The sequence below is a fragment of the Choloepus didactylus genome, chromosome 5 (genome assembly GCF_015220235.1).
Source record: "Choloepus didactylus isolate mChoDid1 chromosome 5, mChoDid1.pri, whole genome shotgun sequence".
Lineage (NCBI taxonomy): Eukaryota > Metazoa > Chordata > Mammalia > Pilosa > Megalonychidae > Choloepus > Choloepus didactylus.
In genome coordinates this window covers 93,350,799-93,365,597 of record NC_051311.1, presented here as the reverse complement: position 1 = coordinate 93,365,597, position 14,799 = coordinate 93,350,799, and the positions used below count along the sequence as shown (strand labels likewise).

General features: G+C 36.5%; 1 protein-coding gene across 8 annotated transcripts in view; it reads right to left on the bottom strand.

Moving 5' to 3' along the window:
• Window positions 1-14,799, bottom strand: part of PHTF2 (putative homeodomain transcription factor 2) — a 136,824-nt gene that overhangs the window by 47,229 nt on the left and 74,796 nt on the right. For 7 of the 8 annotated variants that reach the window (XM_037836503.1, XM_037836504.1, XM_037836502.1 and 4 more), the window contains 2 exons: window positions 10,154-10,319; window positions 9,011-9,175 (listed from right to left, as the gene is read on the bottom strand). In XM_037836503.1, coding sequence (XP_037692431.1) covers window positions 9,011-9,175; window positions 10,154-10,319 — 331 coding nt within the window. Of the gene's footprint in view, window positions 1-9,010; window positions 9,176-10,153; window positions 10,320-11,105; window positions 11,619-14,799 lie in introns of those variants that run through there. The other variant, XM_037836508.1, reaches the window with a different exon arrangement.

Genomic DNA, 14,799 nt, shown 5'->3' with positions numbered 1-14,799 from the left:
CTTTTTTTTTTTTCGTGTTAGCTCCTGGCAATCAAGAAAAGTTTTGTCATAAAGGTTCTGTCATAAAGTTCTGTCATAAAAGAACTTCATGACAGAACATAAAAGTTCTGTCATAAAAGTTCTGTCTTAAGGAACAGAAGCCTTGGAGTCTAAATTCTAATGATAACACATTAAATATCACATTAAACACATTAAAATATCAAAATGTCCAGGCTTCAACAGAATATTACAAAACAAACAAAGAAACAGGAAGTGATGGCCCAACCAAAGGAGAAGATTAAAGCATTAGAAACCATCAATGAGGAGGACCAGACCTGGGACATATCAGAGAAAGACTTACAAAATGGTCCCAAATATGCTCAAAGAGATTAAGACAAACACAGACAAAGGACTAAAGGAAATCTGGAAAACAATAAATGAACACATAAAGAATATCAATAGATAAAAATTATGAAAAGGAACCAAACAGAGATGATGACCACAGTAACAGAAATTAAATATTCCCTAGAGGGGTTCAACAGCAGATTGGGGCTGACTGAAGAAAGAATCAGTGAACATGAAAATAAGACAACTGAAATCATCCAAATCACAAAGTATTATAATCAAACTGTTGAATGCCAAAGAAAAAGAGAGTATTCTGAAAGCCACAAGAGAGAAGTAACATGGTACGTATAAAAGAGCCTCAATAAGATTAAGTGCCAATTTCTCATTAGAAACCATGGAGGCAAGAAGGCAGTGGGATGACATTTTTAAAGTGCTAAAAGTAAAAAAAAATTGCCAAACAAGAATTCTATTATTGGGCAAAACTGTCTTTCAAAAATGAGGGAGAAATTAAGACATTCCCAGATAAACAAAAGCTGAAGGATTTCATCACCATTAGGCTGGCCCTAAAAAAAGGTGCTAAAGGGAGTTTTGCAGGTTGAAAGGAAAGGACAATAGATAATAGATCTGACCTCAAGACTGGAAGAATTAGGAAATCATTGATTTCTCAGGGTTTTCCAGATATAAGATCATATCATCTGCAAATAATGACAGTTTTACTTCTTCCTTTCTAATCTGTATGTTTTTTTAATTTTTTTTGATATAGTTGATAGTTAATTAAAAAAAAAGTTAATTAAAAAAAAAGAAAAAAAAATATGCAGAGCCCCCCTGAGGAGCTGGTGGAGAATGCAGGGGTGTTGGGCTTCCCCACCTTGATGGTTGCTGATGTGCTCACAGACACAGGGGACTGGTGGCTTGATGGGCTGAGCCCTCTACCACGGGATTTGCCCTTGGGAAGACTGTGGCTGCAAAGGAGAGGCTAGGCTTGTCTATAATTGTGCCTAAGAGACTCCTCCTGAATGCCTCTTTGTTGCTCAGATGTGGCCCTCTCTCTAGGTAAGCCAACTTGGCAGGTGAAATCATTGCCCTATGTCGGATCTGACACCCAGGGGAGTAAATCTCTCTGGCAACGAGGAATATGACTCCCAGGGAGGAATCCAGACCTGGCATCGTGGGATGGAGAACATCTTCTGGACCAAAAGGGGGATGTGAAAGGAAATGAAATAAGCTTCAGTGGCAGAGAGATTCCAAAAGGAGCCGAGAGGTCACTCTAGTGGGCACTTTTACACACAATATATACAGCCCTTTTTAGGTTCTAATGAATTGGAATAGCTAGCAGTAAATACCTGAAACTATCAAACTACAACCCAGAACCCATGAATCTTGAAGACGATTGTATAAAAATGTAGCTTATGAGGGGTGACAATGTGATTGGGAAAGCCATATGGACCACACTCCCCTTTGTCCAGTGTATGAATGGAGGAGTAGAAAAACGGGGGCAAAAACAAACAAACAAAAAAAACAACAAAAAAAGGCACCCATTGTTCTTTTTCACTTTAATTTTTATTATTATTTTTGTGTGTGTGGTAATGAAAATTTTCAAAAATTAATTTTGGTGATGTATGCACAACTATATAATGGTACTGTGAACAACTGAATGTATGTTTTGTATGACTTCATGGTATGTGAATATATCTCAATAAAATTGAATAAGGTATTCGGCTTGACATTCAATAAGGAATAGTTATGTCAAAACTATTCTTAGGGATAGGAGGAGCTAAGATGGCAGCATAGAGAGGAGTGGAAGACTGTTAGAGCCCCCCTGGAACAATTCATAAATGACCAAAAAACTAGTAAATAACCTGGAATAACTGAGGGGAGACAAACGTGACTGTCCACTTATCATCCACCAACCTGAATTGGAAGGAACGCCTGAGATTGCAACAAAAAATCTGTAATTAAAAACTGTGGACCCGTGCTGAGAGCCGAGAGCCCCTCCCTCACGGAAGCCTCGCAGTGCTAGAGATCAGCACTCTCCAAACAAGCGAGTGGGCCTCAGTCCAGCCCCAACTGGGGTTTTAATATTAACCGCTCAATACAGACAGCGAATCCCCAACAAGCACACAGAGGCTTTTGGTGACAACTGACCTTGGGAGAGTTGGGGGACATATCTATCTCAGGATGGGGAGCCCAAAGGATCTCTCTGTGGAGAAAACCTCAGCTGTTTTCAGCCTGCAGCGCTTTGCAGTAAAGAAAGCCTCAGCCATTTTAAAATCAAAACACTCTGATCAGCCAAGTCAGAGAAACAAAGAACTTATTGATATGCAGATGACCTCTCTGGAGGGGTTATAGCTTCCCAAGAGGAAAGGGAGGGGCCCAGCTCTACTGCCTGCCTTACTGGAACCAGACCCCAAAGCCTGGGGGAGGAGAGCAACAGGCCACACCCTCTTACACCAGCCGGTGACAGGCTGACAGGTGCACCTGCCCAGCAGAAAAGCACAGGTGTATCAGTCCTCTGAGAAAAACCATCAGGGAAATCAGATACTGAATATTTCCTCCTTCTGTGACCTGAGCCTGTTCTCATCTAGGAAAACCTGACTGGGGTGGCCTGGGAGGTCAAATGACTAGACAACAGAAAACTACAACCTACACCAAGAAAAACGAAGTTATGGCCCAGTCAAAGGAACAAACGTACACTTCAACTGAGACACAGGAATTTAAACAACTAATGCTAAATCAATTAAAAAAGTTTAGAGAAGATTTTGCAAAAGAGATAGAGGCTGTAAAGAAAACACTGGGCATACATTAGGCAGAAATTGAAAGTTCAAAAAAACAACTAGTAGAATCCATGGAAATGAAAGGCACAACACAAGAGACGAAAGACACAATGGAAACATACAACAGCAGATCTTAAGAGGCAGAAGAAAACACTCAGGAACTGGAGAACAAAACACCTGAAAGCCTACATGCAAAGGAGCAGATGGAGAAAAGAATGAAAAAATATAAGCAATGTCTCTGGGAACTTAAGGATGAAACAAAGTACAAGAATGTACGTATCACTGGTGTCCCAGAAGAAGAAGAGAAGGGAAAAGGGGCAGAAGCAATAATAGAGGAAATAATCAACAAAAATTTCCCATCTCTTATGAAAGACATAAAATCACAGATCCAAGAAGTGCAGCGTACTCCAAACACAATAGATCTGAATAGGCCTATGCCAAGACACTTAATAATCAGATTACCAAATGTCAAAGATAAAGAGAGAATCCCGAAAGCAGCAAGAGAAAAGCAATCCAGCACATACAAATGAAGCTTAATAAGACTATGTGTGGATCTCTCAGCAGAAACTATGGAGGCAAGAAGGAAGTGGTGTGATATATTTAAGATACTGAAAGAGAAAAACCACCAACCAAGAATCCTATATCCAGCAAAGCTGTCCTTCAAACATGAGGGAGAGCTCAAAATATTTTCCGACAAACAGACAATGAGAGACATTGTGAACAAGACACCCACCCTACAGGAAATACTAACGGGAACACTACAGAGTGATAGGAGAAGACAGGAGTGCGTGGTTTGGAACACAATTTTGGGAGATGGTAGCAAGCAATGTAAGCACACTGAACAAAGATAACTATGAATATGGTTGAGAGAGGAAGGTTGGGAGCATGTGAGACACCAGAAGAAAAGAGGAAAGATAAAGACTGGGACTGTGCAACTTGGTGAAATCTAGAGTGTTCAACAATTGTGATAAAATGTACAAATATGTTCTTTTATGAGGGAGAACAAGCAAATGTCAACCTTGCGAGGTGTTAAAAATGGGGAGGCATTGGGGGAGGGATGAAATCAACGTAAACTAGAGACTGTAACTAACAGAATCATTGTATTATGCTTCCTTTAATGTAACAAAGATGATATACCAAAGTAAATGCAGATAAGAGGGGGGATGGGGAAGCATGTTAGACACGACATTGGTGGTGTTGTCTGACTCTTCACTCTACTTTGCTTTAAGGTTATTTTGCCTTTTGCTGCTTCCTAGCTGTCATTTTTTTTCCCTCTTTCTTTTGCCTCTCTACCTTCTTTGACTCTCCCTCCTGCCTTGTGGAAGAAATGTAGATGCCCTTATATAGATAGTGGTCAAGGTGGTGAACACATAAATATGTGACCATACAGAGAACCATCAATTGTTTACTTAGGATGGAATGTATGGTGTGTGAACAAAACCATTTTAAAGAAAAAAAAAAAAAAATGGGTTGATGACAAAACCTCGAGGGCAATATACTGAGTGAAATAAGCCTGACACATAAGGACAAATATTGCAAGGTCTCACTGATAGGAACTAATTATAATATATAAACTCATAGACATGAAATATAAGGTACCAAGATATAGAACAAGGCTCAAGAATGGGGAGTGGTTGCTTAGTATGAGCAGAATGTTCAACTAGGATGAACTTAAATGTTTAGAAATGAACAGAGGTGTCAGTAGCAAGATGTGAAATTAATTAACAGAGCTGAATGGTACGTGAATGAGGTGGAAAGGGGAAGCTCAGAGTCATATATGTCACCACAAGGAAAGCTGGAGGTCAAAAGATGGGAATGTATAAAACTGAATCCTATGGTAGGCAATGTCCATGAATAAGTGTACAAATATTAGAAATCTCTTCCATGAACCAGAACAAATGTACGACAATACAATTAGAAGTTAATAACAGAGGGGCATATAGAGAAGAAATATATACCTACTGCAAACTATATACTACAATTAGTAGTATTTCAACGTTCTTTCATAAACAGTAACAAATGTACTATACCAACACTATGAGTCAACAATTGAGGGGGGTTGGTTAGGGATATGGGAGGATTCGAGTTTCCTTTTTTTTTTCCTCTTCTCATCTTTCTCTTTATTTCTTGTCTGGAGTAATGAAAAGTTTCTAAAAATTGAACAAAAATTAAGTGTGGTGATGCATACACAGCTGTGTGAGGGTGCCGGGGGAACTGATTGTGCACTTTGGATCTTTGGATGATTGTATGGTATCTGAACAATCCCAATAAAAATTAAAAAGGAAAAAAAAAAAAAATACATATATATATATATATGTATAGATACGCTTATAAAAAAACAAACGAACAAAAAAAAACACTATTCTTAGGAGGAAATGACCTTTAGAAATATATGCAATATAATTACCTCAGCTCTTTTGTGGGATAAATGATGATTCTGGTCTTTTCTGAAAGACGCAAATAAATGTACAATCGATACCATAAATAAAATCCTAAAACTGTGTTTTTCAAATTGAAAATTTTAACCAAAAAGTTAATACAACCTCTAAAAGATTCATTAGCTCATTAAATGTCAAACCTACTCTATCAAACATGAAAACTGCATTTCTATTTTAAAAACCTAGTCAGGAAATCAGGGACACTAAGGGTATTCTGTATGCCATATTAAAAAGTAAAGATTGCATGTATTTTTTGGTACTCTCAGAAATATCCAGAAGTATATAAACAGATCTATTTTAAAAACCTAGTCAGGAAATCAGGGACACTAAGGGTATTCTGTATGCCATATTAAAAAGTAAAGATTGCATGTATTTTTTGGTACTCTCAGAAATATCCAGAAGTATATAAACAGATCCAAGACTGAAGATCATACTTTCAGGGTTAAAGGACATTAGGGAGTTGCTGGGAGAATGTTATCAGTAGCAGACAGCTCTTGTTCTAGAACATGTGGAATTTCTAGTCTTGATTTCACTTCAACAAGGTTAGGAATCAAGCTGAGGAGGGAGAGGAGAAAGGGAGTAGGTAGAAAGGCAGATTGCATAAAATCTCAAATATAACAAAATGACATACGGTCCTACATATGAGCATCACTGTTATCTGGAGATATGTGTACACCTTGGTCATAGACTTTTAAAGACTTCTGGGCCTCTCTGTTTTCCTGAGCATCTTCTATAATAACATAAGAGTTTGAAAGGAGTATATAAAATCAGGTTCATTTATGGTAACTGTAATCTTTCCAGGACTAGTCCAACTCTAAAAATGCAGTGCCCAGCAAATTTAATGCATTATCTAACTGTAGCCCATGAGATATGTTTAAAAATCTGGAACATATTGGCATTTAAATCCTCTCCATCCTTGTCCGTGAAAGGCAACAGAGCTCTACTCAGTTTATGGCTTGAATGATTGAACTATTTAAAGCAATAAACTATACTCAGCAAAATTCAAATTTTAATCCTTGTACCAAAAATTTCTGGTTAGGCTGCATACCACTTTAACTTAAATTATGCAATGTACTCTATTCTGTGAAGAAATCAATTTATTAAATATTTAACTTGAACTTTAGTATTAGAAACAGCAAATGGAGGCTAAACAGAACAGAAATCTTAAAGGTAGATAAGTTAGGCTTATAAACTGATATATCACCTGGTTTTATTCTGGTATCTGCCTCTATTTCACCAAGTCAATTTATATTACTGAAAAAAGGAGAGTGATTCCCGCTTGCTGTTTTTCAATAATATTGTGATAGTCAAATGAATTTTAAAGAACGTGAAAGAAAACTTAGGGTCTTTCTGAATTCTGAAATAGGTATTATGTCAAACAGATACATGATCAAGATGTAATTTTTTAGTAAAAATGTAATTATGCTAATTTAAAACAAATAATTCATTGAAATGAAAGTACTAACTCCTTAGGAAATGACAGATCTCTCTATCTTTTTAAATTGATATAATCTTTGGCTTCATTTTCTCAGGTGCATCGAGTTCTTTCACAATAATTTTTATTTTTTTCAAATGATAAATATTATGCTTTGTATTTTTTAAAAAAAGAATTATCTTGAGAGTGAAATGGACTTAAGAGATGATAAACAGCCATTCCAACTTATAATCACAGGATTTTAATAGAGTGGTTTTTCATCCCAACATCTAGTAGAACATCAAGATAGCATACTTAAAGCTTAGGTACTTGTGTAGTTAATGCATTTACGTTCCCACCAATTATGTTGAGATTCATTAATGGAAGTATACAGATTTTCATTTTATTATCACCAGAAATGATTTGGTTAAACAAGTCTCAATTGATATAACAGTTTCAGCCTTTCCTGATATATCAAAGCCTGGAAGAACATATCATCATTAGGATTTCAGAACTCAGCTTAGAATGTCTAAAATTAACATTAATTTAAAGTATTTCTTTGTACCTAATGTTTAAAACAATCTCATTTATATACTGGTATGGTAAAGCAGCCCCCAAATTTAGACCATTGAAATAGTGCGTATTTAAAAACATTTAGACATACATTTTTCATGATTAAAGGGGGGGAAAACCCAGAAGGTTAACAACTATAATATCAATGACTGGTAGTCATGGTCATGGTCATTCTACAGCCACAGGAGGAAAACTGAAGCTTGACCTCATTAGATAAGAATGGTAGATGTCTAAGGCGACATCCAACCTATCAGTTTAGAGGGATTCTAAATACTATATAGTACAGTATCAATTTTGGACAATCAAAACACATAAATGATTCCCAGAAAGCACAACATATATACTATACTATTTATAACTGCTTATCTGAAAATCTTGAAAAATGTTTAAGGAACTGACTTTGCAGTGATTAAATTCTTACAGTCTACTGTTAGAAAGAAAAGCTAATTAAAAAAAATCTAATGAAGAGAGAGGTAAAGACATAAAGACAGAATCCAACCTAAGTTAAAAGCAAAACAAAACAAACCTATCTTCTCTTGAGGAATAATAGATGGTTGGAATAGTCAGAGAATCTGTGTAATCAATGCCATGTGACTGCAAACTATTTGGAAAACTTTCCAAAAAATTACCACTCAAGAAATAACTGAGTAATTGTATAGTGCATGATAAACTTTATCTTAAGGGCACGATCACAAATTGATGAAGCAGTATTAGTAGAGTTAACAGAAGTGGCAGAAAACAGTTATTTACAGTATCCCTTTTCTTGATTTAACGTAGCAACTTTCAGCAGTTATGCTCAGTATATTGATAACAGCTTTGTAACTTTTTGAATTTACTAGATGAATATATAAATGAACATATTCCTTAAATGTTTTGAATTAAGTATTCAAAATAATAATATAAGATCGAGTTAAATTTATTTTTGAAGTTTGCTGTGGTTATATTTACCTATTTGCTAAAGCTTCCTTGATGTTACAAACTACACAAAAAGCCCACAGGTACAGAACAAGACTTGCATACTGCAGTATACATTTTATTCTTTTAAATAACAATGCCTATATGCTTTATTTCAAATAATTTTGGATAATTGAGGTAAGGCAGGGACTTAGAAAAAAATTCATACAACTCACATTACATATTATTAAAGTCAATTTTGACCTATAATATATAATGTTGATAAAAATAAATCAACCAATAACAGAAGAAAAACAGTACTTGAAAAATCATAAAAGAAAATAAAATCAAGAAATCCTAATTAAATATACTTTGATGGTACATATTCATTCTTATAGATATATTTACACATATCCCAAAGCAAACTTTATGGTCCATATTTTTCCATTATCTATAGCATTATAATTTATCAAAATAAAATCTATAATGTGGCTGTCATATTTAAAGTCACAAATATTCACTACCTGAGAATGAAATGCCAGAAAAGAGATAAGGCATCTCTACGACATATAAAGCCTTGAATAAATACAAACCCTGATAAAAAGAAAGCAGCATGCCAGAGATCCCTGAAGACAGCGCCAACACTGTAAGAGGTGCTTGTACCGTGGCTCTGAACTGCTCCCTCTTGTGTGTTATCTGTGGTACTAGAACCATCTCCTTCCCTATGTACTTCCAAATGGGCTGCTTTTCTTAATTTCCTTCAGGAGAAGAGATTAAGAGTGGAAGGTAACTTAAAAATTGTAACAACTATTTTCTTTGTAGTATGTTCAAAATTTTGGTACACAAACACAGAAACCTTAAAATATAATAAAATTCAGATTTACTAGTTAAAATGCAATACAAATCATCATGGTGCATATTCAAGACCAATTCTACAAATGTTACGGTATTGTTCCTTGCTCATTCTGATAGGTCAGTGGACATTAGCTTGTAAGGATAGCATTGGACAGATATTTACAAAAGCATTTCTTCCCTATTTGAGTATCACTTCTCTGCAGATGAAGAAAGAAAAAAATTTAGTTTAGAATTATGATCTAAGAGAATGGCAATGCTGTTTATATAAGGTAGGCAGTATCTTTTACAAATTTTAAGATGGGCTTAATCAAATATACTTTTAATCTCAATACTTAAAAACTATCAATGATGTAATCCCTTGGCAACAGTATTCAAAAGGAGAATTGCTCTAAAAGATCCTTAAAACGGAACCACATTGTGCTGAGTGGCCAGTGAGACTTACTATGTTTCCTTAATCAAAGGGCCACATTAAACAGCTTCAAACAGCATTTAATAAATAGGGTTTAGCTGAAATTTCTTGTCTCTTGTTTCTGCCAAAGCATCTTAGAAATCCAAGATTTCAAAAGTAGTGGGAATTAGTGGGCCACTCCGACTAACATATATTTCCCATATAGTTATTAGGTAACTAGAAATAGTTGTCAAGGAAATACACACACACACACACACACACACACACACACACACACACCAAATGGGCATTTCGTCTCAAAATGGACCTGCAACAAAATCTTTGGTAGCTGATTCTGAAGCTTGGTGCTTTTCTTTGAAAGAGCAACTTGACAAGATAACATTTTATTCTATGACGGTAAGAGCAGTCAAGAACAATTTTGGATTCCAAGTTCAGAAATCTACAAAAAAGGTAATTATTAAACAGACAATACCTTCTTCTTTTGCCCCCTGTACTTAGAGAAGGTTTGGGTGTTCTTGTAGAAACAATCTGGCAATGCACAGTTCCCAGGAGCAGCATTAGCCATATTGGCCCAATTACTTCTGTCAGAGGTATGCTATGTGGGCTAGAAGTGGAATAGAATAACACAATTGCAGCAACTACAAAAAAGGAAAAGAAAATATGTTTAACTATAGATTGGATAGTTACTTCTTCAAACCTGTAAAAATTGTTCTTACATTGCATCTTGTCAGACAATTTTTCTAAATTTAAGTGAGTTTAAAATGTTACTCCAGACAAGATCTTTTGAACTACTGATAACACCCAACACAATTTCTAAAGTATACACCTCAACACTGCAATCACAGTTAGATGCATGTGAATTTAAGGGCATTCTTGGTAAGATCACAGACAATCAAAAGAACCACCTAAAGAACACTTATTTCTTTGTTTTACAAATAAGGAAATCCTACATTAAGTGTATGATAAGGCTATAAAGAGCTATAAAGGTTAAAGAACTATAGAGGTCATAACAGAAATCTAGCAACTTAAAATTAATAATGTAAATTTATTTGGGCAAAATTTCCAGGGAAAATACTATGCACATATCAGTGTTTACGATTATCATGAAAAGGGAAAATCTCATTTTTGCCTGCTTAGTGTTCCTTAGAGTTTATGGACATAAGCCAAATATTACCTTTTGGAAGCTGCCTCCTTTATCTGTCTTACCACTCTCACTTCAGGGATGAACAAGTAATCTAGGCATGTCAGTCTTAATAACATTTGGCAGAATGGTTAAAAAAAGGAAGGGCATGTTACCTAAGCAGAGCCACTCAGAGTCTATTTCAGGGACTAACATAGATGCTATAGTCCTAGATCACATTTAGGGACTATGGAAATATGAAATTACCAGGGGCCACAGCAGCTACCACCTAGAAAGAACCTACCTTAAGAACACGACCAGCATAAGGAAAGCTGCGTAAACAGCATAAGACGTGAGGACATCCTCTGAACCTCTAGTTCCAGCCACAACTGAATCCAGGGCCCAGCACTACCTAATTCTGTTTTGGAACAAATGGGGAATTTGAATAATAGGGGATTTTTGTCCATTTTGTTAGGTGTGATTAATTGTAATCTAGTTATGTAATGTGCATATTTTGAAGAGCTGCATGCTGGTGTGTTTAGAGTTTAAATATCATGATGTATGTAATTTACTTTAACAAAGTAGATTAAGCAAATATGCCAAAGTATTACTAACTGTTAAATCAAAGAAATGGCTATATGGGTGCTTAGGGTGACTACCTAATTCATCATCTAAACCAGGTCACTTTTGATAGTAAAAGAGGAGCTATCAATAAAAGCAACAGTACAACAGGAATAACTTGGACAGTCCCAGGCTAACTGGGACATCTATCGCCCTGTTTATTGTACTATTCTATCTGTTTTCCTGTAGTTTTGAAAATTTTTATGATAAACAGTAAAAGAACAACAACAAAAACCCCTTTCTGCAAAAGCCAGTTTACATTTGGTTTCAGCCGCTTGCAACTGAAAAAGTCCTGGTCTGATGCACCAAGATTTAAACTTAAATTTGTTTTAAGTTTAAATCTTGTTTATCATACTTAAAGAGTATGATAAAAGCAAATCCCTGAATAATAAAATAATGTTTTAAAAAGAAAAAAAAAAACAACACTTAAAAAAAAAAAAAAGCCAGTTATCTTTATGAATTACCCTGGAATTTGAATCAAATTCTTAATTATTTCATGACAGACTCTGGAATTTTAAAAAGTATAGGACCTTTGTTGTTTTTAATATGAAGTCTAGTGTAATCTTTATCAAGTATCCTAACTTTGAGCCTTGGTTTATTCTTCTGTACAATAAAACAGTATATAGGTACTATGGGGTCTGTGTCGGTTTGGATGTATTATATCCCCCAATACGCCACTATATTTGATGCAATTTTGTGTGGGCAGACATATATTAGTGTTGATTAGATTGTAATTCTTTGATTGAGTGTGTCCATGGAGATGCAACCCACCCAACTGTAGGTGGTAACTCTGACTGGATAATTTCCATGGAGGTGTGGCCCTGCCCATTCAGCGTGAGCCTTTATTAGTTTACTAGAGCACTATATAAGCTCAGACATAAGGAGCGACCTTGCTACAGCCAAGGGAGACACTTTGAAGAATGCCCAGGATCTGAAAGAGGAGCTGCAGATGAGAGGTATTTTTAAGACGGCCGTTGGAAGCTGATGCAAACATTTTGGAGAATGCCATGTTGAAACGCAACCTGGGAGCAAGCTGACGCCAGCCACATGACTTCCCAGCTAACAGAGGTTTTCCGGATGCCACTGGCCATCCTCCAGTGAATGTACCCTTTGTTGATGGACACTTTATGGCCTTAAGACTGTAACTGTGTAACCAAATAAACCCCATTCATAAAAGCCAGTCCATTTCTGGTGTTTTGCGTTCTGGCAGCATTAGCAAACTGAACACGGTCTAAATGAAGTAAAAATTTTGAACAGTTCCTAACACATAGTAAATGTGAGTCTAACACTGGTAAATGATAGCATAAAAAGCCATCTTTTAAAGAAGGTGGGGGAAGCAGAAGAATAAAGGCTATGAAGAAATTCAAAGTTTCAGGCACAAAGGAGAATTCTGTGAAATCTTAAAGAAATTCAGTTTTTATACAACCAGTGTGTTAGTTGTCTGTTCTCTCTTAGCTTTATGACTACCTTTCTCTATAATGCTAGGGCTGGAGTTTGCAAACTATATTTTCTAGATCTTAACAGGAAGTTGTTAATTTCTATGGAATTCTGTCAACAGGAGGCATTAGAAAAAGGGGAGGGAGGTTCCATTTCTTCTTCTCTCTCTTTCCTTCCTTCTCCTGGCCATGTCCCTTCCATAGTCTCAGCCCTTAAGGCAGTGGCTCCTCCTCCATGGTTCTGTTATCACTGCCTCTTTTTTCTTTCTGTCTCAAGTGAAAGTATAGAGATACAGGGAGAAAACATTCACTTCTCTTACACTTTATCATCACTTAATGAAGTGCTACAACAAAAGAATGCTGCTAGAGATTTCTGCTAGAGATTACTGACATAGCCCAAATATATTAGGATGTTATTTATTGGGCATGTGACTCTAGGGTAGGACTTTACATACAGGCGAAGCAGAACTCTAGGGGCAACCATCAGGAATATAAAGTATCTGAAGTTAAATTTTTAGGCCTGTCAATCTTAAGATTTAGTGGCAGGCATTAGGCATTGGGCAAAAAAAGACAAACAAGACAAACTGTCCCATCTCAGTTTAGAGGAAAAGGAGAACAAATAAAGAAACAATTAAAATACTCTGTGATAAATGCTATGATGTAAAACAGATAAGAAATATATGTAATTAAATTGGGGGATGTGCCAGTATGAATGTATTATGTCCCCCCAAATTCCATTATCTTTGATGCAATCTTGTGTGGGCAGACATATTAGATTGTAGACATATTAGATTGTAATTCTTCGACTGAGTGTTTCAATGGAGATGTGACCCACCCAATTGTAGGTGATAACTGACTCGATAATCTCCATGGAGGCATGGCCCTACCCATTCAGCGTGGGCCTTGATTAGTTCACTGGAGCCCTATATAAGCTCAGACAGAAGGAGCGAGCTTGCTACAGTCAAGAGGGCCACTTTGAAGAACGCACAGGAGCTGAGAGAGGAGCTTCAGCTTACAGAGACATTTTGGAGATGGTCTTTGAAAGCAGACTTTTGCTCCAGAGAAGCTAAGAGGGCACAAACGCTCAAGAGCAACTAAGAGTGACATTTTTGACAACCTGAAGCCTAGGGAGGAACGTCCTGGGAGAAAGCCATTTTGAACTAGAACTCCAGAGCAGATGCCAGCCACGTGCCTTCCCAGCTAACAGAGGTTTTCTGGACGCCACTGGCCATCCTCCAGTGAAGGTACCCAATTGTTGATGTGTTACCTTGGACACTTTATGGCCTTAACATTGTAACTGTGTAATCAAATAAACCCCCTTTTATAAAAGCCAATCCATTTCTGGTGTTTTGCAATCTGGCAGCATTAGCAAACTGCAACAGGGGGTTATGGAAGGATTCTCGAAAGAAAGTGATATCTGATGCCTTATCTAAGTATTAAAGACCAAGCAGGAGATGACTAAGTAAATAAGAGGGAAAAGGGCTACACAAGCAAAGGAAGTTACACATCTACAGGCAAATAGGCAAAAAAGCATGGACTGTGTAATAAAGAGCTAGTTTACTTGCTAAAGTAGTGGAAAAGGGAGAGAACTCTGTATCCCTTGACTGAAAACCTGATTTTTTATTTGGAAGGCAATGATAACTATTCAAGAAATTTAGACTTTAAGTTTTGGATTTGTAATTTAAAAGGCAAATGAGACCCCAACCAAATCAAGAAGATGGATTAAAAAACTTCAGGGCTTCCTCTGCCATAGAAGTTTGTACAACCAGCAAGAACTGGCAGAAATATCTTTCTCAAAGCCCCAGAAAACTTTTAAAGGATTGCAGTAGCAAATCAAGAAAAAGATATTTTAAAAGCAGTAGGATCTTGTGATGCCCTGGTTGGCCCCTGCCCCATCCCCTCACTGGCATAGTGCAGAGCCAGCCCAGCTCTCAGTGTAGT